Below are 24,713 nucleotides of genomic sequence, written 5' to 3' on the forward strand. Positions count from 1 at the left end.
ACAGCATTTGGCGCGGCCCGGCTCCCAGCGACCACGGCGCTCGGTGCGGCCTGGCTCGGGCAACCACAGGGTTTGGCGCGCCCGGTCTCCAGCGACTACAACGCCCGGCGCAGCTCGGTACGCGGCCTCCGGCGTCCACAACGTTCGGCACTGCCCGGTACCCGCCAAGCCCCTTCAGACTGACCACACATCAAGACGAGATCGAGACCAAAACCGCTCACTCAGAAGAGAGAGGGCACCCACGCACCCACGCACCCACGCACCCACGCACCCACGCACCACGCACCCACGCACCCACGCACCCACGCACCCACGCCTACAACCGTTCAGGTCAAGAAAGTAACCCTGGCGCTCTGAAACGAGATGACCGAGCTTATATCTTATCTTCTCATCTCCTCACAGAAACTCTGACTAACATCTCACGTCTCACTCCATCTTCTCACAGTTCTTCACGAACATCAGCTCCTAATCTGTTCATTCAGCATCAATTTAACCAAGTCCCTCAGTCCATGTATGAACCGTCTCCTCCCTCCTCCTTCCATCTTCTCTCTCCCTTTCTCCCTCCTCTCTCTCTCTTTTCTGCCTCCCCTTTCTCCTTGCTTCCATCCTCTTTCTCCCTCCCTCCTCTCTCCCTCCTCTCTCTCTCTCTCCTTCTTTCTCTCTCTGTTGGACATGAGGTCGAGGGAACATCAGATAAACTCTTTAGACTCGCCACGCTTCACTTCCTGTCTGAATCACACTCTCTCTCTCTTCTCTATCTCTCCCGCTCTCCTCCTTTTTTTTGGATCCTTCCCTCTGTCTTTAATCTATACCTCCGTCTCTCCTCTGCATCTCTCCCTTTCTCCACTCTCTCTCTCATTCTTTTTCTATCATTGTCTCTTAATTCTTTAGCCTTTTCCGTCCTCCTCCATCTCTCCCTCCATCGCGGTTCCTCTCTCCTCTTTTCTCCTCTTCCTCTCCTCTTCCTCTTCCTCTCTTCCTCTCCTGTCTCATACCTCCTCCTCTCTCCCTCTCTCCTCCCTCCGTCCTCAGTCTCTTTATGTAAATGAGCATCTGTCGTCTGCTCGGATCAGGAGGAACTCTCTTTGTTTGAATCGAATCTGAAAAACACGTTTCACTTGTGGCTCTTTTTATCCGCCACAACAAACAGTAAATGTGTCACGCATTTGACCCGTCCTCCAGTGCCTTTATATTAAACCTGCATTTGACCCATCCTCCTGTGTCTTTATATTAAACCTGCATTTGACTCATCCTTCAGTGTTCCTGTACTAAACCTGCATTTGACCCAACCTTCAATGGCTCTGTATTAAACCTGCATTTGACCCATTCTCCAGTATCTCTGTATTAAACCTGCATTTGACCCATCCTCCAGTATCTCTGTATTAAACCTGCATTTGACCCATCCTCCAGTGCCTCAGTATCTAAACCTGCATTTGATCCATCCTCCAGTGTCTTTATATTAAACCTGCATTTGACCCATCCTCCTGTGTCTTTATATTAAACCTGCATTTGACCCATCCTCCTGTGTCTTTATATTAAACCTGCATTTGACCCATCCTCCTGTCTTTATATTAAACCTGCATTTGACCCATCCCCCAGTGTTTCTGTGCTAAACCTGCATTTCACTCATCCTTTAGTGTTCCTGTATTAAACCTGCATTTGACCCATTCTTCAGAGTCTCTGTATTAAACCTGCATTTGATCCATCCTCCAGTGTCTATTAAATCAGCACTGACCCATGCTTCAGAGTCTTTGTATTAAATCTGCATTTGACCCATCCTCCGGTGTCTCTGGGTTAAACCTGTATTTGACCCATCCGTCAGAGTGCATGTTTTGGGGTGATGGAGGAAACTCAGACACAGGGAGAACAAGCAAACTCCACACAGAAAGGACCTTCTTGCTGTGAGGCAAGTGTGCTAACCACTCTGACAGCTTGCCACTGTATTGTACCTTACTGTACTACAGATGCCCTGGAGCTGATAACTCTCATGACATGTATTTACAACAGTGAGGTGTTTTGCTAAAGGGCACAACAACATAGCCTATAAAGTCAAGTTTTAACTGGCTCTGGTACCAGACCAGTGATGGCTCTCTTTTCAGCTCTTTGGCACAGTTAGGTCCAGGTTTAGTCCTGGTTTAGTCCTAGTTCGAGTTTAGACCTGGTTTAGACCTGGTTTAGTCCTGGTTTAGACCTGGTTTAGTCCTAGTTTAGTCTGGTTTAGTCTTGGTTTAGTCCTGGTTTAGTCCTGGTTTAGTCCTGGTTTTTGTGGTGAATCAGAAAAACTCATCAGTAATGTCAGGTTTGTGTCTCTTTAGATCATTTCAGGTCTTTTCAGGAGAATTCTTTCAATCCGACATATTGTGTTTGTGTCTCTCGTCATCTATAGCACCTGTGGATGTTATAATTTGGACATTTTAAATCACAATCTTCACCTAAAATATGAGCAAAATGACTAGACGACTCTCCTCAATCCTACACGTATCACAGATGAAGAAAATAAAAACAGGAAGGAAAACTGGGTGAAGTACTTTACCCAAGAAAACAGGGAAAGTGTGCACCAAACCACAGACCTCCTGGTTATACGACAAGGCTTTACCCCTAAACCACTGTCACCGAGTCAAGTATTTCATCATATTTCCACATATAAACAAAAGTGTATTCTACCTGTGATTTGTTTATGATGTAACAATAACCGAAATATCGTGATATCGTATCGTCAAAAGTCTCACAATAATATCGTGTGGAATCATAATGTATCGAATCTAAAGTCTGTTTGTTTAAATTCACTGTTCTGGTGCAGCAACAGCTAAAAAACAGTGAGAACTACATAGACCATGATCCTTTGCTTCATTTCAGTTCAATCCACATGCTGAAATAACAGTTATAAGCACTTTTAAACTTAATTATTTGGATTATGATGAGAGAAAAATTGCATATTCACACTTTGGTTCAAATCAACAAAATATCGCAGTAAACATCGAACCATGAGATGCATATCGTGAAAATATCGTATCGAGGGATTTGGATATCGTTACATCCCTATGACATATGGTATATTAAAAAAAGTCTTCGTTTTGGGTTTTTTGGGGTTTTTGTCTGTGTCTTATATTACTGACAAACCTGATAGTGAGAGACCTGATTTTAATTTTAGTGTTAATAAAATGAAAAACAGATCTTGCTCAGTTTGCAGAGGTTTAAAGTTCTTCCTCACTTACTTTCGGCATTCAGAGCATCTTCATTAATCAGTAAGATGAGTTTATAAATGCTTTTCCCAATTTTCAGAGACCACAGACCATGGTAAAGCTAAAAACAACTAGCATCCTAACAAGAATTTCCTGACTGTAAACACTTTATAATTTGATGCAGACAGTACGCAGTGCACTTATTTTGACCCTAAGAGTTGCAATGTGAGAATGAAGAAACTTTGCTCAAATCCATGGAAATTATTGGGTGCAGGACTTTAAACTTCAGATAATAAAAACAAAGCAAAAAGGAATAAAATGGACAAATGGAAACCAGATCCAAACAAACCAGAAACAACTTTTTTAAGAGATTTAACCAGAAATGATATGAACCACAACCTTCACTTTAAAGGGTCTGGATTTTCTCATCTTATAATGTTGTTTCCTCATCACAAACAGACCTGGAGTCGTGTTTTGTTTCATTCTCACATGTTTAACACACAAACCCTGCACATTTAGACTGAGTTCTTCGCTCAAACAGAAAACAATGTTCCACCTTGTGATGTCATGCAGTAAGTGAAGAGCTCCACTGTGTTTTTTAACTCCACACACCTTCACTAGAATCATCTGGATGATTTCAGCGCTGTTGTTGCCAATCTCTACTGTATTTTTCAGACTATAAAGGTGCACTTAAAATAGCCTCGTGGAGAACACTCATATTCCTCTGAGTCGTGTCCTTTAGTCCGACAGAAGCTGAACCGCATCAGTGCACAAGGAACGAGCGTTTCTTTTCAGATCTTATAGTTTATGCAAATGTGGTTTTAAGTTTAATTTCTGTAAAATGTAAACAAATGTGTGCAAAGCTGCATTAAACACCTTAATACCTCATAGGATTTTTTTTTTAACCCTGCAACTTAATTTAATTTAAAATTAAATTTTAGTAACAGTAAAAAATCTGATATTTGGGGAAAATGATCATATGGGGCAGTAATATACAATCCTGACTTTTTTTTGTGAGAGACCTTCACATGTAATGTGTTCTGGGATGTTGTAGATTTGCAGCATTGGTCCGGTGTGGTAAATGAACACTGAAGACTGATAATGATATAAACACTAACTTTATGTGTTCACCACTTTTCATAACAATGAAAACATGAAACACAGTGTAACAGCTTTACAGCGGTAGAACAACATCACTTTTTCGTGTGGTACTCCAAGAAACAATTTTTATCCTTTGTAAACAACAAAAGTACTTTGCACTTCTGGCAGGCCGTTTGTGTGGAGTCATTCTTGCACAGTCTGCATCATCCACGTTTATCAGCATGGATGGAAAAAAAGACTCCTGAGAAAAAAAAAGCTAATAAAATATGGATTTGGAGTAAGTAGGTAATTGGCATTTAGCTGTTGCAAATCTGCAACACCTGCCTGGAGAGGGTTAAAAAACTAACTGAAATGATCCACCCACATTCACATTCATAATCCACATTCACCAAGACAGGGAGGCAACGCCGGGTGAATTACACCATGATCTGCCGATGGATGATGGACGCCTGGGCTAAGGATCAGTCAAGTGTCGTCCGTTTGTTTCACTTAATGCGTTTTATAATCCAGTGCGTCTTATGTATGAAAATAGATGAGAGAATTCAACATTATTGATATTGCGCCTTATAATCCGGTGCACGTTATAGTCCAAAAAATACAGTAAAGGTAAAAGGAGCTGTTAACTTGAAAAGGACCACTACATGATGAGGTGGAAAAGGGCATTTTGAGCTTTGGGGATGTAGACAGTAAAGTGTAATAATAAAGAGTTACTCAAACGTGTGAATGAAACTAAACAAAACTCCAAGTCTGTTTTTGAGAAGGAAACAACATTATAACATGACTTAAAGCTCACAAGAGTCCGTTTTGCGCAATATAGTCATATAATTTAAACAAAAATGCATCAAATCTCCACTGGATTCTTCTGATTAGCAATTCAAGACTCACCAAACTCAATTTCGATACTAAAAAACAGACTCGATACTTGCTCAAATGAGTATCTTGTTTCAATATCTGAGTTTGGATATTTCTGAAAGCCTGAGCAAACACCAACCCAGAAAAAACACCATGAAACAAGTGTCACAGTACCTGAGGAGCCTGAGATTTCCACCTTAAAGCACATGTCAGTTCCACCTTAAAACAGAGCAGTGATCCTCCAAAATGTTGCACCAAAGAAGAGACCAATGATAAACATGGACAGTGACTCTGAGCGCAGCATTTATGGGAAAAACAAAGAGGATTTTTGCAGAAATACTTTAAAGGTGGAGAAACTTTTCTTAGTGATGGGTCTGACTCCAACCTGCTCACATGAAGATTAACGCTGTAACATGAATCCAAATCAAACTAAAATCACAATTTGACTGGACAAAATCAGCAAATCACACAATGGACCATCATTTCATTAACAAACAACTAAATCTCAAGTCTTATTCTGCGTCAACATGACTGACCCTGTAGTTTAGATCTGTACAAACATGTGCTGAAATGTGATTTGTGTTGTAGTTTGCCACTTCAGATTTCAGTCTTTTTATCCATTCTTGAGGACATGTTAAAAATGTGAACTTTGCAGAATCCTTTTATTAAATCAGAAATCACAAAAAGCAAAGGAAAATCACAGTTAGATCATTTCCCCAGATATTTTAGCCCTAATGGAGATGTTATTGCTTTGCCTGGAATGTTCCACCTTATGGTATTAAATATATCTATATCCATGGAGACAAGCAAATGACACTCACAGGTCAGTTAACAGTTCAGATCTGTGGAGAGGTGAGTTTGATCACAGTCAGAATGCATGTTTTTTGAGGTCTAATAGAAAAAAACAACATTTAAATAAATATAACACAGATAAAAGTAATGCAATATGGTGGAACATTCCAGGTGATGTGATGAAAGCCATGGAGACAAGCGGGTGATGAACCCTCCACCAGAGAAGTTACACAGTGTACCTTTAAATCAAGTCAAATCTGAAGTCAGTACTAAACAAAATGATTAAACTTGTGGAAACTCAGATCAGCAGGTGTAAAAATGTATGACATCCAAAACAGCAGAGAGCTCCGAGAAACTATAATAATGTGATTTTGTCCCACCAGGACCAGGACAGTGAACACACCACAGCTACAGGCTAAACTCGACATGTAGAGTCTGTTACATTTGACAACATTAGGGTGACCAGATTTTCAAAATAAAAACCTCGGACATCCCTGGTTTGTTGGGGTTGGTAGTAACACAATTTTGAGATTGTGAAGTGCATAATTATGGAAAATTGTTCTGCACTCAGCACTAATGTGAGTCAGTATAGTCATATTTTCTTTGTGTTTTTGTCGTTTTTAAGCAGCTTGTCTGTATTTTATCTAAACAAATGACTGATGGCAGGTATTAAATTGGTCAAAAATAGGGACATTTCTTGTATAAAACTGGGACAGATCAGTGGTTTTGCATAAATCTGCTGGGACGGGGACACAGGGTTCAAAACTGGGACTGTGCCGAGTAAATATGGACTTCTGGTCACTGTAGGCAGCATTGATGTAAAGCACAGTGTTTTCCTGACAGAGGATCGACTCTGGACATCTCCTTTAAAAACACACAGAGCTGATCTTTGACCATTACACTGGACTGAATCTCCATCTCCATTCATGTTCAGACAAATCACAGACGCATCTGAGACAGAAACATGCTTAACTTGTTTGAATAATTGTACTTAAATCTGCACTTGCCTCGAATGTTCCACAGAATGGCATTAAACGTATCCATCTCTAAAGATACAAGCAGCAAGGAGGTGACGCTACAAGGCCAGGTTAATACAGGTCAGATCTGCGGAGAGGTGACCCCACTCACAACCAGGATCTATGCTTTAAATGTGTTTTTATTGTTGCTGCTCGTGATTGAATAAACGCCACACATGGGGACATTTATTACAACTAGCACCTTTAAAGCAGACATATAGTGCTTGTGTGTGTTCTATAGTTATAATCTATGACACCTGTGGATCTTTATGTTAGAATTTGCACATTTAAAATCACAATATTCAACTAAAACGACTTCATAAAAGAAACAAATCTGCTGATGTCCGTGTTAGAAAACTGTGGTGTCCAAAGGAAGCTGACGTTGCCGTAAACGTCATCGCAACAAAACGCCGCATGCTGTGGGAACATCCTATGAATATGTGCACTTCACACTACAGCAGAGCATTTTTATTCTTTCATAGCAAAATGACATCATGAACCTGCCGAATCCTAACCTGATTCATCAGCCGGCTTCACTTCGTAGAAACTGTCTGACCTCACAGCATTAGGATTCGTTCACTCGACAGTAGGCGGCTACTTTTTTTACTTAACCAATCACTGCTGTTTGGTCATGACATTTGTAATGCATGACTAACGGGACTAACTGGTATATTAAGGTTTTCCCAAATCCCGTAGGAAGAAGGACAATAACGTCTTTCCCCTTGATAAAATTCACCAAACATTCTCTTTATTCCGGCTTTAAATCCTCAATCTCGGGAATCGTTGACAACACAACATATGACTCTTCCCTGATTGGCTGGTGCCCAAACTCGCACTTCCGGGGTTTTTGCAAACTGTTTAGTGTATTTTGATTCCTGAGCTAGTCACTGGAGAGAAATGAAATTGAGCAAAGGCACTAGGTGGCCAAAACCCACGTGTATCACAGATTAAGAAAATGAAAGTGGAGAATAAAGTAAGTACGTCACAGTGAGCGTGCACTGGTGAGGGCAAATATGGGGATTGATCACGAAATGGCATCATGAAAATAAACAATTCAAGATTCCCCAAACACAAATCATTCTAAAAACAACTTTGGGTGAAGGTAAATTACTATAACATGCTGCAGGTAAAAGCTCTGAAATGTTGATTTGGCAGAATAGAATAAAAACACTAGAAGAGACGAAGGAATCTCTTACCACTAGGGGTGTAACGTACATGTATTTGTGCCAAACAGTTTTGATAAAGGATGTTCAGTTGGGTGCAGGGCTGTGCACGAGTGAGTCTGCGCAGTTTGTGTGTGTGTTTACATTCCACCACTACATTCTTGATTTACCGTTGTGAATGTGTTTACTGTTCTGAAAGAATGTATTTTTTTTTTTATAATACTTCATACATTTGTTGCTTATTTCAGAATATTTTATTTAATTTTGCATTTATTTTATTTTCCCATTTGTATAATGTTAAAACAGGCGTCTTCAACCTGGAGCTTTCAGCATCTCTCCACCTCCTTCCAAGCAGCTCACCAAGGGATTTCTCAATTCTATCTATTGTGGATAATAAGTCAAATTTGATGACTACTGTTATAAATGTGTCATTTTGATGTCTAACTTGGTGCACTGATGAATGGATAATGGTTTATGTTTTATGAACATCTAACTGTTCCTCATCCAAGACTCTCTGTGACTCTTATGTTTACTCAGTTTGTTTGCGACCGCTGAAATTGGAGATCTCTGGCATTTTTGTTTTGTAAAGGTAACTCAGAAAAAAGGTTGGAGACCTCTGTCAAAATGTTGGTTTAATAAACACACAAATGGTTGTGTTTTGTTCGCATACTGTACCAAAAATGACCTCAAAACCAATGTACACACCAAACCCTGATTTTTGTACCATTACACCCCCACAGTTTGAGAATCACTTACACTAAATTGTAATATGAATCATTTCTACAGACTAAAATATGTCTAACAACTGAAACAACCTTTTACAATCTCACACCAAAAACTGTTCAAACTGTGCAGACAAAACTCTCTTTTCTCCAGGTTCCTCTGCTTGTGTAATAAGGCCCTACACAGATACTGTGTCTGAATCAGCAGACACGACACTGGACTCTCCCCCTCCTCATCCTCATCCTCATCCTCCTCTTCCTCTCCTCTATCATCCTCCTCTTCCTCCTCCTCTCCCTCCAACAGGTGGGCTCGTGCATATGCAAATCAGCGGCTCAACACGTGTCTGAGCCAATCACATCACAGGAAAATCCCAATACAACTGTCCACCTGGTCACGTGAGCTCAGGTGAGACCTCGCGCACACACAGACCCGTGCACGCGCATCATCAGGACCCCCCCTCCCGGACCCCCCCTCTTCCTCCCTCCCCCCCTGCACAGGTGTTTCCCCATCCCCACATCGGCGCCCTCTCCCCGGCATCCCCACACCACCGCACACCGCCAAAAGCCCCAGACACACGGCCGAGAGAACCGGGGAACCGACCGGAGCACCGACCGTTCTCTGCGCGCTGGGTCCGGCTGCTGGAGGCTCGGTTTGGTGGGCGCCATCTTCCCTCGGCCCCCCGCTCCTCCGGTTCCTCCTCTCCGCTGCTCCGGTGCCTCTGCCCGCTCCTCCGCTTCGTCTCTCCGTTCCACGTCCTCACTGCGCCATCATCCCCGCGCCGTTAAAACAAAGCCCGTGTCCCGTGTATCTGTCCCCCCGCTCCCCTCCTCTTCCTCCTCCTCCTCCTCCTCTCCGCTGTTTGTCTCGCCTTCAGCAGCGGCGCATCCTCCACAACACAGCGGGCTGCGGCGGGGGTGCCATGCCGAGAACAGAGCGTGGGGACCGGGCTAGGACTCGTCTCGGTGTCCGCTGTCTCTGCCCCCGGCTCCGCTCGCCTCTCTCCGCGGAGGAATGTCGCTCAGAGGCGGGGGATGCAGGCTTCGCGACGCCGCTGTGCCCCGGAGCTCATCCCCCGGCAGACGTGCGCTCCTCTCGGCGTCGGTCCCGCTCAGAGCCGGCGGTGGAGCGGCTGTGCGCGGTCACGGTCCTGTCCCCGGAGCCTGTGACCGGCTCTGGGCTGCGGTGGCTCGGTGCCTCGGTGCCTCGGTCCGCGCTGGTCCATGTGTTGCTTCCTGGAGCGGCTGTTGCACTAAACGTTTGTTCCAATCAACTTTAACCCTTTGGTTCCTCCGGTCTGCGGATGAGGCGGTGCGGCGGAGGCGCGGACCGCGGGAAACGGAGCGATTATTGAAGAGAAAACATGTTGAACGCTAAAAACATTGGCTAAAAACAGACGCTGAACACGCACATGCCTTCGCAGGTTAAATTCCTGCACAGAGGGACGTGCACGCGCAGGTCTCAGTGCAGCAGAGCGCGTGTTTAGGCCTCAGTGTTTGCGCTCTCTCTCACACAGATCTGACTCAGTGCTCTGTTTGGAACGGCCTCTTTTATCATGGACTGGCACTTAAAGGTGCAACATGTCACTTTTAGGATGAGGGTTAACACGCTAACTGTAGGCACTGCTCTGTCTGAACTCTGTTACTCAAGTCAGACTTTAATCCAGGGATCTGCAACCTTTTTCCTGCAGTGAGTTACTTTTACAAAATGAAAACACCAGAGAGCGACTAGTTTTAACGTCACAAGAAATTCAGAATATTTAAGAGCCACGGCCGTAGATCAGGAACAGTTAGACTCGTATAAAACATGAACCTTTATCCATTTATTAGTGCACAAAGTCAAACATCAACATGACACATGTACGATGGTAAAAAGCTTTTCACTAAACTAATTTTACTTATTCTGCACAATTCAGAAATCGAATTCAGAAATCCTTTGGTGAGCGACTTGGAAGATGGTGCAGAATTTTTATCTGGTCTTTATTTTTACCACAATCTGACCACAATATTTCGTACGGCATTAAACTTGTCTGTTACTATAAAGACAAGGCCAAGTTATAGGTCAGATCTATGGAGAGGCAAGCCCACATTGTAAGAACTGATGTTTTTATTTTATTTTTTTAGGATACGTTTTGTAGCAATAAAAACACTTGTAACTGAATAAACACAAGTTGCAGGTTTAGTAAAACACGTGCAGAAACAACATCTCCATGGAGACAGGGGAGAAAGTGAAAAGTGACTCAGTGCAGCTTTAGGATCTGCAGTGGCTCAGTTGTTCTGTTTGAGTGTTTGTCCACAGATCTGAAAGTTACAGGTTCTAGTCCCACTCTCAACATAAATATTGGTTAAGAGGTCAGATTCACAGACCAGGTTGGCGGTGTGATTCCAGCTCCCACAAATGAACACGGTCATTGCGTCCTTGGGCAAGACACTTAACCCACCTGGCCCCGATGTCTGTGTATGTGCGTGACCGACTCCTTGATGTACATTTTGAGTAAACTTTGAGTGCCTTGAAGGTGGAAAAGCAATCTATACATTTATAATTCACAAACACAAAATGCAGTGTCTTGCTCAATGACACGATGATACAACAGGCCTAAACCACTCCCTCTCCAACAAAACCGACCAATCCCCAGCGAGCTCTGAGCATGGAGCTGACGTGTACAGTGAGACACAATCACAGTCGTGGTTTAATATTTGTACTGTTCACTTCATCTTTGTTTTTCCTGCTGTTTCAGACGACGTCATCATGTTCCACAGGTCAGTCGCATTTCAAACTGATCACATGCAGGTTTGTGTTGTTGTAGATTACATGTACCAGAGTTATGTAATCAGAGTAACTGTATTCAGTTACAGTTACTGTTTCAGTGAGTGGTAATTGGATTACAGTTACTTTGTTGAAATAAATGGATTACACAGAGGGATTTTCCTGTTTTCACATTTTGGGCTAAATCCCCTTTTTTTTTTTTTTTTTTTTGGTAATTCCACTCATTGCTGGACACTAAACCAGGTCTAAACCAGGTCTAAAACTAGATCTAAACCAGGACTAAAATTTGGTCTAAAATTAGGTCTAAACAAGGACTAAACCAGGACTAAACCAGGTCTAAACTAAACCAGGACTAAAACTAGGTCTAAACTAGGTCTAAACCAGGAGTCTAAAACCAGGTCTAAACCAGGTCTAAACCAGGACTAAACCAGGTCTAAACCAGGTCTAAACTAGGTCTAAACCAGGACTGAAATTAGGTCTAAACCATGACTAAACCAGGACTAAACCAGGACTAAAACTAGATCTAAACCAGGACTAAAACCAGGTCTAAACCAGGTCCAAACCAGGACTAAACCAGGAACTAAAACAGGATTTAACAGGACTAAACCTCCTCTTCTTCTATCAATAATATTTTTCATTTGGTTCAGTAAAGTCTGGGCTTTTTATTTTCTTTTAGCAGATAAAACATCTTATGTTACGATTTCCTCGTCTTTGCTTCTCTACAGCAAATCAAGTAATCCAAAGTATTCAGATTACATTACTCACCTTAAGAAATTTAATGGATTCCGTTACAAACTACATTTTGGGGTATGTAATCTGTAATCTGTAGGGGATTACATTTTAAAAATCACCTTCCCAACACTGAGTACAGGGAGTTCTTGGGTCTAGTCACTGATAGAAATGATCAAGTTCAACATTTGTGAATTTACTTTTTGTTTCTTTCGTGGTAAAGTGTTGTCACGATACTCAAATTTCAAACTCAAGGGATCGACTCAATGCTCGATACTGGTTCTGACGCCATGATGGTACTAAAGTGTGATCTTCAACATTAAATAGAACTTTCTTTTCTATTCCCATGAGGTGTTATATAATCCCTCAGTGATCCATGGGTATGTACTAGTCTCTGTGCTTTGATACTTGTTCTGATCCAGCTCAAGATCATTCTAAAGACATTCAGGAAAGCTTCATTTTGTCCGGTGGATGTGATTTTCTTAGTATCGATACCAGCTCAAATGAGAATCTAGTTCTGATACTAGTTTTAGTGTCTGATTTTGGATACTTTTGACAGCCCTGTGGTAAAGTACAACGTCATCAACAACAAACATCACATTCTAAATCTGAAAACTACCAATTAAAACAAAATAAAATGGTGTTAAATCTTAATTGCACGAACGATACTTGTATCCATGCTTGTGTGTGTAATAATATGACACCCGTGCATCATTCTGTTATAATTGGGACATTTTAAATCACAATATTCATCTAAAACGGCTTCATAAAAGAAACTGCTCTGTGCTCTAAGTCAGCAGAATAGAAGTGTTTTTCTCCCAAAGACCAGTAATAAACATACAGTAGTGTCAGGGGCCGGTGGAGGGGGCGGGGTCAGTAATAACAGCACAAAATATTTAACCACAATTTGAAAAAAAATTGTAATAATCACTGCTCTATATTTTTACAGTAAATATGGAGATAGACTAAAAGGAATTTAACTTATTTTTTACCAAGATATATCATATTTTTTTAGGGGGCCCAGTACCAGACGCTCCAGTGCCTGGTCGCTGGGGACGGCTGCTGATCATGATGATCTGCAAAAGTATGTCTTGAAAATAATTGATTAAAGATTCAAACGTGCGAATCAAACCAAATACAACTTGAATGGATCAATGTGCATCTTTGGCGCAACTACAAGAAAAAGAGTTTGCAGAGTCAGACATCGTCCTGTAATGACTCTTTGAGAAGATCAGTGAAAGTGCCGAGGTTCTGCAGCGCCAGTGAAATGTTTGTAAGTTGTGGTGTGAGACTCTGTGTCGTCACGATCACATGTTGTATTTATTCATTTATGTGTAGAGCCACGAATCTGAGCAGTCGAGTCATTGAAGCTCTAGTTTGTCCTGTGAGGAGCTCGGTCAGATTCTCCTCTGAGCTGTGGAGACACTAGTTGGTTTGGTCTTGTCTGTAAACATTAGAACATGCGCCGTATTTCTCTTTTTTATTCTTACTATTTTCTTTTTAATACAATGAACCAGCAGTGTTGGGGAGTAACAGATTACATGTACTGGTGTTACGTAATCAGAGTACAAATTATGAGTAACTGTATTCAGTTACAGTTACTGTTTCAGTGAGTGGTAATTGGATTACAGTTACTTTGTTGAAATAAATGGATTACACAGAGGGATTTTCCTGTTTTCACATTTTGGGTTAAACCAGGACTAAAACCTGGACAAAACCAGGTCTAAAACCAGGACTAAACCAGGACCAAACCAGGACTAAACCAGGTCTAAACCAGGTCTAAACCAGGTCTAAACCAGGACTAAAACCAGGACTAAAACCAGGACTAAATCAGGTCTAAACCAGGACTAAATCAGGTCTAAACTAGGTCTAAAACCAGGACTAAAACCAGGTCTAAACCAGGTCTGAACCAGGTCTAAAAGCAGGACTAAACAGGACTAAACTAGGAGTAAAAGCAGGTCTAAACAGTGTGACACTCACAGTAGGTGGACATAACTTCAAGCAGCACTGATCTCATATATAAAGCATTTTTCTCTCAATAATATTTTTAATATGTGTAAGTAAAGACTGGGCTTTTTATTTTCTTTTATCAGATAAAACAAAATGTCTCATGTTCAGATCCTCGTCTTTGCTTCTCTACAGTAAAACTAAAGTCTGTTCATGGAGACTTGGGCTCAACAGACAATTTGAAGAGAACAAACAAGAATTTGCAGGATGTGGTTTTTACATCAATGTTGTTTTAAAAAACATGACAATATCAAGTAATCCAAAGTATTTCAGATTACATTACTCACTTTAAGTAATTTAATGGATTACATTACAAACTGCATTTTGGGGTATGTAATCTGTAATCTGTAGGGGATTACATTTTAAAAGTCACCTTCCCAACTAGGGCTGGGTATCATTCAGAATTTGCTGATACGATACATAGACCACAATACGATACATATCTCGATACAGTGATCTTACGATTCGATATCATTCAATAGGATATACTTCAAATCAGTCCGATACGGTCCAGTAAAAAATCATGTCTAAATCATGGCAGTGATACTAAAAGTCTTTGTTAAACCACTTCTTGTGCAAAGTTAAGATGAAACACAAACATTTTAATCATCAAAACAGTGAAAATGTCAAATGTGTCGCATAAACGAGTTTCCTTCCACTGAACAAACAACAAAACTGTAGCTGTAACAAAATAATTTAGTAAAATATACCAAAAAAAAATACTCATGGTGATATACTGATACAGCAGCCCACGATATCGATACTGTATCATCACATTCAACCATACGATATATCGATATTTCAATATTTTTGCACACCCCTATTCCCAACACTGTGAACCAGATATGACGTGTTCTTAATAAAGATTGAATTGAATTGAATGAGGCGGAAACGACAAAGTCCAGTTTGTAGAATAAGTCGGGTTTAAAAACAGCTCCTCGTGATCATTAGTCAGAACTGAATCTTCAAACGGTGAAAATCTAATGAATCACAGTTTCATGTAAAAGAGAAAAACAGTTGGTTGTGTGAAAGTGCACAACCACAGACTGTGTGGTTCCAGGGCAGGTGCTTCCCCGCTGTGCCACTGGGTCAAGTTCATTTCAAACATCAGGACTCTTCATCTTCACTGACGAAACATCAAATTCATAAAACAGACAAAAATAAACGTGTGTGTGTCAGATGCCCTCCCGTCCTCTGTGTTTTAACTGTGTTTGGGTTCAGGATTCTCGACGATTACAGCTCTCCCTCCCTCTCTTTCTTTCTCTCTTTCTTTCTCTCTCTCCCTCTCTCTCTCCTCTGTCTCCGACCCCTCAAGGTCAACGGCATTCTGGGTAATCTGCAACGCGCCGCTCCGACGCGAGACGGAGAGAGGAGAGAGGGAGGGACGGAACGGAAGAGAAGAGAAGCGAAGGGGAAAGGGGGTGTGAGGGAGGAGAGGGAGAGAAAAGAGGAGAGGAGGAGGAGGGAGAGACGGAAGGAAAGAGACGGAGAGAGGGAGAGAGGAAATTAGTGGAGGAGAAAAAAAGGAAAAGAGACGGGGGCAGAACAAATGAGATAAGAGAGAAGGGGGGAAGAAGAGAGAGGGAGAGAGGGAGTGAATGAGAGAGAGAAAGAGAGAGAGAGTGACAGAGGAGAGATGTAGTAGACACAGGAATGTTGTTTAAACAGAAGCAGTGAACCAACAGAGTCTGAGCAGCTCTGATTCAGACGGAGAGAGGGAGAGAGGGATGAAGGAAGAGAGGAAGAGAGGAGGACCAAGAAGGAAGAGGGAGGAAACAGGAGAGAAGGAGAAGAGGAAGAGAGGGACAGATCAAGAGAGGGAGTGTAGAGGAGACAGACGGAGGCAGGAGAGGGGGAGAGAGAGAAAGAGAGAAAGAGAAAGAGGGAGAGGAGAGGAAAGAATGATCCAAAGCAGAATGAAGACGTACAGTTAGACGTGTTCTCACCGGGATAATCGTATAAAGCACAAACCAGCAGACGAGTTACTCAAAGAGAGAAAGAGGACGGAGAGGGAGGAGAGGAAGAGCGGGAGGAGGAAGAGGAGGAGAGAGGAGACAAAGGGGGGGAGGATAAAAAGAGAGGAGGAGAAGACGTAGGGGGAAAGGAGAAAGAGAGAAGAAGGAGGAGAGAGGAGAAAGAGAAAAGAGACAATAAAGAGAGAGGAGAGAGAGACAAGGAGGAGGAGAGAGGAGAAAGAGAGAAGAGAACGAGAGAAGGAGAAGGACAGAGGAGAGAGAGAGAAGAGACAGAGGCAAGAAGAAGGACAGAAGAGAAAGAGAGAAGGGAACGGAACAAGGAGGAGAGAGGAGAAAGAGAGAAGGAGGAGAGAGGAGAAAGAGAGAAGAGAAAGAGGGAAGGAGAAGGAGAGAGGAGAGAGAGAGAAGAGACAGAGGCAAGAGGGAGGACGGAAGAGAAAGAGAGGAGAAAGGGACGAGGAAGAGAGAGGAGAAAGAGACAAGGAAAAAAGGAGAAAGAAAGGAGGAGAAGGAGAGAGGAGAAAGAGAGAAGAGAGAGACAAGGAGGAGGACAGAAGAGAAAGAGAGAAGAGAATGGGACAAAGAGGAGAGAGGAGAAAGAGACAAGGAAAAGAGAAGAGAAAGAGACAAAGAGGAGAGAGAGAGAAGAGACAGTGTGGAGGGAGAGAGGAGAGACAGAGAAGAGAAAGAGACAAGGAGGAGAAAGACAGAAGAGAAAGAGACGGAGGAGGAGAGAGGAGAAAGAAGAGAGCAAGAAAAGAGGCGAAGAAGAGAGGAGGAGACCAGAGGAAGAGTAAAGATGGAGAGAAGAGGGAAAGAGGAGCAGAGGAAGAGTCGAGTCTTGCTGTTCCGTCTAATCTTTGTATTGACCCTTTGAATTCTTTATATTTTTTCTTTTCTTTTCCTCTCAGGACTCTTGGACTAATCACTCTTTCATAAAAATAAAGTGTTTTATTTATTTTCTGCTTTAGAGCTGAAACGAGCAGTTCATCTTTAACTTTTATTCTATTTCAGACATTCAGCCTCAACACTGGACTCTTCTCTGATTGTACTTTCAGACAGAGTTTGGGCAGGTAGTGGGCGGGGATAGGGGGTACGTGAAAACTGATATTTTCTGAGCACTTCAACCCCAAACACTGGACAATCCACAGAAACACAACTTTGTGTAGGAGAATCCTGACGAACATAAACGTCTCACTGACATGTTTCGTTCAAAAGTTGAAAAGGCTCCGAGGTTGGCACTCACACCTCACAGCAAGAAGGTCCCTGGTCCCACATCCACCCAGAACAAGAACAGCAAGTCAAACCAAAAGAGACACTTGGGACGGGATGGAGGTTTAACCCAGAGACACTGAAGCGTGGGTCAAATGCAGAGGACGCGTTTCTCTACAGGGACAATAAAGTGTAAAATGTGTCTGCGTCTAAAGATTTAAATGTTTGTGGAAAAAATAAAATAAAATTGGCGCAGAGGGAGGAGAGGAGGAGAAGTTTAAAGACTTAAGTTTGGGCTTTGTGAAGGAGAAAGAAAAGGAGAAGAGAAGGGTTAAAACATCCAGACAATATCTGTGTGCAAATATCTCCTGTTTAAGTGCGACGTCACCCACAGCGTTCAGTTTCAGTCAAATGAAGCTCAACGAGGGTGGCGATTGTGTTTTTCCGAGTTCCATATTAGAAACAGGAATTTATAGGCGAGTTTCATTGTTGACAAAAGCGTGCGTTGCATGCTGGGAATTATTTTAGTCGGCGGCAGTAAACACTAATTCAACATGACGGACGGAGTGAGAAAACACGTAAAAGGTATTGATCCCAGTTATTTATCCACTCTAACGGCAGAGGACCCAAGACCATTTGACCAGAAATTGGTCATAAGCGTCGATGGAGCCAAATCACCCTTTTCAACCCCGACAAAAGGTGGACCAAACCAAATTTCTGGTCAGAATCGCCAACTACCTGGACACATATTCACTTTGGTGATATCCACAATGACTTGGTGGAAACTCCTGGGCCATTCACAGCAGAAAAGATGAAAACCTCCAAGAGTCTCGATGTGTTGTTGAACTTTTTGGAGTCCACGGTTTGTTAGGATCTTCTACGTTTGTCGTTTAATTCACCGTTAGTGGTTCTTTTCACTCAGAATACGAAAAAGACATTTTCCTTCTTCCGTGCTTCTATTTGTGCATCTGATAATGCAGCAGGAATTTACCATTATCAGGGATAAATACACCAGGTTACGTACTGTGTTTGACGCTATCGTGTTTCTTGCCTCCGACCAAAATATTACCCAGCATGCAACACAGGCTTTTAATAACAATGACGTCAGCTGAAACTCTCCTATTTACAAACAAAAATGTGAAATAAAAACACTAAGATCATGTAGAGTGAGTTTATACGAACATTTTAAGACCAAAATGAGGAGTCTGACAGCAGCGGTTACAGTGAGAGGGACGGCATTTACTCAATAGAAAGTGAACTGGAGCTGGAGTCAGTGGAGCCGGAAGAGCCCCCACGCTCACTTCCTGTTTGAAACTCAGCGGCTGATGAGTTTCTGTTATTATTATTCTTATTATTATGACACTTCAGAACAGCAGAAAATAAAAATAGACAGAAGCGAGGTGTCAATGTGCAACACCAGTCACTCACAGGTCACATTCGTACAGACAGTGTGGGTGAAGTGTCTTGCCCAAGGACACAATAATAGCACATGAGCCATAAGGGAATCAATCCAACAACCTCCAGTGCTCAAATGAACAGAACAGCTCTCTGATGTGTTTCCTCTTCAACACACGAGTCAAAATGAGACTAGACCAGGACTGGACCAGGACTGGACCAGGACTGGACCAGGACCAGACCAGGACTAAACCAGGACTAGACCAGGACTAAACCAGGACTAGACCAAGACTAGACCAGGACCAGACCAGGACTAGACCAGGACTAAACCAGGACTAGACCAGGACTGGACCAGGACCAGGACTAAACCAGGACTAGGACCAGACAGACCAGACTAGACAGAGGACTAACCAGGACTAAACCAGGACTAGACCAGGACTGGACCAGGACCAGACCAGGACTAAACCAGGACTAGACCAGGACTAAACCAGGACTAGACCAGGACTGGACCAGGACTAAACCAGGACTAGACCAAGACTAAACCAGGACTAAACCAGGACTAGACCAAGACTAGACCAGGACTAAACCAGGACTAAACCAGGACTAGACCAAGACTAGACCAGGACTAAACCAGGACTAGACCAAGACTAAACCAGGACTAAACCAGGACTAGACCAAGACTAGACCAGGACTAAACCAGGACTAAACCAGGACTAGACCAGGACTAAATCAGGACTAGACCAAGACTAAACCAGGACCAGACCAGGACTAAACCAGCACTAAACCAGGATTAAACCAGGACTAGACCAGGACTAAACCGGGACTAAACCAGGACTAAGACTGGGACCATATGAGCACAGTCTGTAGAGTTTTGTTCTGAATAAAATGATGAGAATAAAATCATCTAAACTCTGGCGACAAATTCATTTTAAACATATGCATACTTCTATAAATAAATATTGATTTGAAAATTCTGAAAATGAAAAAAAATAAAATTAAATTAAATACATAAAACTAAAGAAAGACACAACTCCAATGTTAGAACCATCAGATTTCTTCACAAATGTTGCAATCGTCACTGTGGCTGCAGATGTAAAAAGAGAAAAACTAAACAAGGACCAAACCAGAGTTACACATTAAAAATGTGTCTAAACTTTGACTAAACCAGGATCAGAACTAAACCAGGACTGAATCAGGCCTGAATCAGGACTAGATCCGAAGTAAACCAGGCCTACATTAAAACTAAATTGTGATTTTAAGACGGAATAGTGAAAAACGCATCTCCGCTTTCAGAATGCTTCAGAATTCTTCCACATTGCAAAGCTCTTTGTTTGCATTCACTAACAACACACGTCAAAACTGGAACTAAACTTGGACTAAACCAGGACTAAATCAGGACTAGATCAGAAGCAAACCAGGTCTACACCAGAACTAAAGTGTGATTTTAAGACTGAATGGTTCAGAATTCTTCCACATTGCAAAGCTTTGTGTGTCTGCATTCACCCACAACACAAGACAAAACTGGAACTAAACTTGGACTAGATCAGGACTAAACTGAGAACTAAACCAGGACTAAACCAGGATTAGATCAGGACCAAACCAGAACTGGAACAGGACTAAGGAAGGACTAAACCAGGGTTATACATTCTGAGTACAGGTGTGAGAATAAGAAAAAAAATGAACTAAACTTGGACTAAACCAGGACTAAATTTGGACTAAACTTGGACTCAACTTAGAACTAAGTCAGGATTAAACCAGGACTAAACCAGGACTAAACATTCTGAGTATACATATGAGAATAAGAAAAAAAAAAAACTAAATCAGGACTAAATCAGGAATAAACCAGAACTAATCCAGGACTAGAACTGAACCAAAACAGGACTGGCGATGTTCTGATCTGAGTAACCCGGACACAGATTTTAAAAAGCGGATTTTAACAAAAACACAATTTATATGAGACTGAAACAAGAAAAACGCATCTCTGATTTTAGACCAGACACATTTGTTCAGACTTGTGTATTTGTGTTTCTGTTTTCTGATCAAATGAGGAGGAGAAGGTGCTGTCGTCTACGCTCACGTTAAGAAAAATTACAGAAAATTATCTAAAATTATGTAAAGAATTAGAGGTAAAAAAATATATATATGCGTTAGTTATTTCAAAATCAAACATTACAGTTTTAGAATCTCCACAAATACAGAGAAATTTGAACTTTTGAGTGTGAGATTATTCTGTGTGTTTAAAACTGCAAATAGAAAATTCACAAAACGTAAATTTATGGTGAGTTAATGATGAGATTTTTAATTAAAAACACTGCAGCCGAGTAGAAGCAGCGTCAGAAAGACCAAACGCAAAAGCGAAAACTACAAATGTGTTAAGATTCTGAGCAGGTCTGAAGGAAACGCCACGATTCAACGCTACACGGACACGCTTTCTCCCAAAAAAAAAATCATCAAAAATCAGAGAAATCTTAAATGAAATCTGGAATTATTTGCGATTTGATTTTAATTTGTGGATCCAAAATTGTTGAAATTGCATAAAAGAGCACACACACATGACACTAACCGACTGGAATTGGAAGATCTGATGAATCAAAAACTCGAAATTTGATGATTTCGTTCACAGTTTTGGACGATTTTGATTTGAAATTAGAAATTGTTTGATGGGGAGCTAAAATGTGAAAGAGCTTTTGGTCAGAGCTGAGTGAGAGGCTGGAAAAGCAAAGATGATTCTACACAAATCTGAATCTTAAAAATGTGTAAATTGTTTGTCAATTTTAGTCACGTCGAGAAATATCAAACCGTTTCTTTTATTACAATATTTGATCGATTTTGTTTGAGATTTCTGGTTAAAATCTCAAGAGAAAAAAGGCGTACACTGCTCCTCTTTGGTGTGTGTTCTGACAAATCATTCTTAAGTCAAGTTCAGTCGTAAAAATTGAGACAACGCTCGAAATGTATTTTAAAACATGAATAAAAAACTGTTTAATTGATACAAACTAAAGAGAGAATTACAAAATGATCCAAGGCTAGAAGGGAAATTACAAAAAGTTTCAGAGATTTGACAATAGTTATTCTTTGTCAAGTCCATTCAGTGAAATTTGGGAGAAATTAAAATAGAAATTAAAAGTTTCTGACAATGTAAAATGATGAGTTTAAGAGCATCTCCTGTGCACACTTTGAACATTCTGTGGAGAGCAGCGCGAGTTGGAGCGCAGCGTAAATCATGAATCCAACAGACGCAGAGACAGAAGAGAAAGAGGACGCGTTTAATAAGACTTTACCACGGTTTATTTGAAAGAAATTAACTTTTATTCCTATAATTAACTTTTATTTTGTTGTTTAGTTGTGATATTATTTAAGGTTTGTTTGAACAGAAGCAAAACGACACCAAAATCTACAGATGTTCGAGTTTCTGTAATCAATATTTGAGTTTGTGAAGTGCTGTGAAGGAAAAAATGTCAAACCTGATCAAAGTAATGCGGTGTGTTTGTTTAATAAAGTGTCCCTGTGTGTGTTAGTGTGTTAGTGTGTGTCTGTGTGTGTGTTACAGCTCCACAGGTCCGGTCTTACCTCTGATACGCGCCCAGTCCTTGCGCGCTCTGCGGAGTCCCGTTCGTGGCACCGGGTCCTGGCACCACCGGCACGCGGCCCAAAGGCGGTCCTGACGCGGCGTTCACCATCCCGGACACCGCGCCCCCCGCCGCTCCTCCTCCAGACACGCCGGACCCTCCACCGGCTCCTCCCGCCGCCGAGGCCGTCACCTGCACGCTGAAGTCCGGGAAGATCCTGATCATCGTCCCGCTGAGCTCCGCTGCGCTCCGGGACGCACTGCCACCCGCGGTTCCACCTGTTCCTCCTCCGTTCCGCTGCGCTCCGCTCCGATCCGCGTTCCAACACAAACACAGGAGCCCGGGACACGCTTGTGGTCCGCTTCTGACGCGCGTCTGTCGCTTTAACCTTCGGAAATTACTCCTGAATCAATCCAAGTCATTGTTGCGTCTCGTGCGCGCAACACCAAAGCGAACGCCACAAATAAAGAGATCAGTGGTTGTTTCTGTGCCGCTCCAGACGACTGTCCTCCTCCGGAACCTTTCACTCTCCTGTCCGGTCTCCTCTCCCGCGGGGTCCGGGCTTTGTCCTGGAGAGAATGCCCCGGCTCCGGTCCCAGGCAGTGTCCGCTCAGAGCGCCTCCATGCGCGGCCAGAGTCCTCTCCTCCCCTCGCTGCTGCTGCCGAGCGGAGCGGTCAGGCGAGTGCCCGTGAAGGGTGACTGTGACTCGGGTTCAAACCACGCGAAGAGCCGCGGACAGAGAGCTAGACCCGGAGCAACAGGAGCCCCGCACTGACACCGACCCCTCCGCGGAATGTGTGCCCGTGAAAGCAGCGCCGTGCCCGGCCATGCTCCCGCCGCAGGTCGGTGTTGTCGGTAAAGATGGAGGCTGGTGGACGGTCCGCGGTGACATCGGTCGGTGTGCTCTCGTGCCTCCGTGTGTCGGTATGTGAGGCGGGCGCGTGCACGTGTGAGTGTGTGACGGGAGCGCGCGCGGTGATGGAGACTGATAACGCTGTCTGCTCAAGAGCGCGCGGCCATTCAGAGAAACAGGGGCCAAGCGCGGGATCAAACCGGGACTGGAACCGGGTCTGAACGTGGACTAAACCAGGACTAAACCAGGACTAAACAGGACTAAACCAGGACTAAAACAGGACAGGACTAAAACAGGACTAAACCAGGACTTAAACAGGACTAAACCAGGACTAAAACAGGACTAAAACAGGACTAAAACAGGACTAAAACAGGACTAAAAACTAGGACTAAAACAGGACTAGGACTAAAACAACTAAGGAATATAATTAAAATAGGATTCATGAAACACTTTTTTACAGCAAAAATAAATCAAGTTACTTTGGGTGATTTTAACCTTTTTCTTTCTTCAGTTTCAACATTTTTAACACTTTTCATGAGACAAACTAGAAGATGTTAAACAGTGATTTGTGTGTGTGGGTTTTAAAGGAGGGACATGTCTCTCTTTCCTCCTTCTGTCTCTCTTTGACTCTTTTCTTTCCTCATTTTTCCTTCTCCCTTCTCAACAGCTCCTTTTCTTTTCTCTTTATCTTCTCTCTTTCCTTTTATCTCTCTTTTCTTTCTTCCTTTCTCTCACTCTCCCTCCTTACTTCACTCTACTACTTCTCTAGTCTCAGTCTGCCTGTTACCTTTTTTACTCAGTTTACCTCTGCTCTCTTCCCTTCTTTCTCCTCTCTTCCCTCTCTTTTCTTCCTCTGTCTGTCTTTCTTTCTTTCTTCTTTCTTTCTTTCTTTCCTCTGTGTGATTGGGCTCTCCCTCTCTCCCCTTGTCTTCCTCTCCTCTCTGTCTCCATTGCTGTCTCTCCTCTGTGTGTGATCAGACTCTGAATAAAGTCATAATCTGAACCTCTGCCCAGGCCACGCCCACAGCCTGCCTCAGACTCCGCCCACTATTCTCTCTCTCCTCTCTCACTCCTTCTCTCCTTTCTTCCTCTCTCCTCCATCCAACTTTCTCCATCTCTCCTTTCTCTCTTCTATCACTTTTCTCTCTATTCTCACGTACTTCATTTTAAATTTCTTACATCTTCCTGATCTGTCGGTTCTAATGATGAAATGTGTTGCTGAGTGCACTAACGCCTCACAGCAACAGGGTCCCCGGTTCGACTCCCGGACATCAAACTAAAACAAAACAAGAACAACAGGTCAAATCCTCCGACAAACATTTAACCCAGAGACACTAAAGGACGGGTCAAATGCAGAAGATCATGTGACATACCTGACC

At 42.5% G+C, this 24,713-nt stretch overlaps 1 protein-coding gene across 1 annotated transcript in view; it reads right to left on the reverse strand.

The window, feature by feature from the left end:
- LOC110153085 (neuronal PAS domain-containing protein 3) overlaps nucleotides 1–22,705 on the reverse strand; it is a 268,760-nt gene extending 246,055 nt beyond the window's left edge. The window contains 1 exon segment of the mRNA XM_055161442.1: nucleotides 22,482–22,705. Coding sequence (XP_055017417.1) covers nucleotides 22,482–22,705 — 224 coding nt within the window.
- Nucleotides 22,706–24,713: the final 2,008 nt, after the last annotated feature.

Source organism: Boleophthalmus pectinirostris, unplaced genomic scaffold (assembly GCF_026225935.1).
Source record: "Boleophthalmus pectinirostris isolate CB_2022bp ecotype Guang Dong unplaced genomic scaffold, ASM2622593v1 HiC_scaffold_10, whole genome shotgun sequence".
NCBI classification, from domain to species: Eukaryota; Metazoa; Chordata; class Actinopteri; order Gobiiformes; family Gobiidae; genus Boleophthalmus; species Boleophthalmus pectinirostris.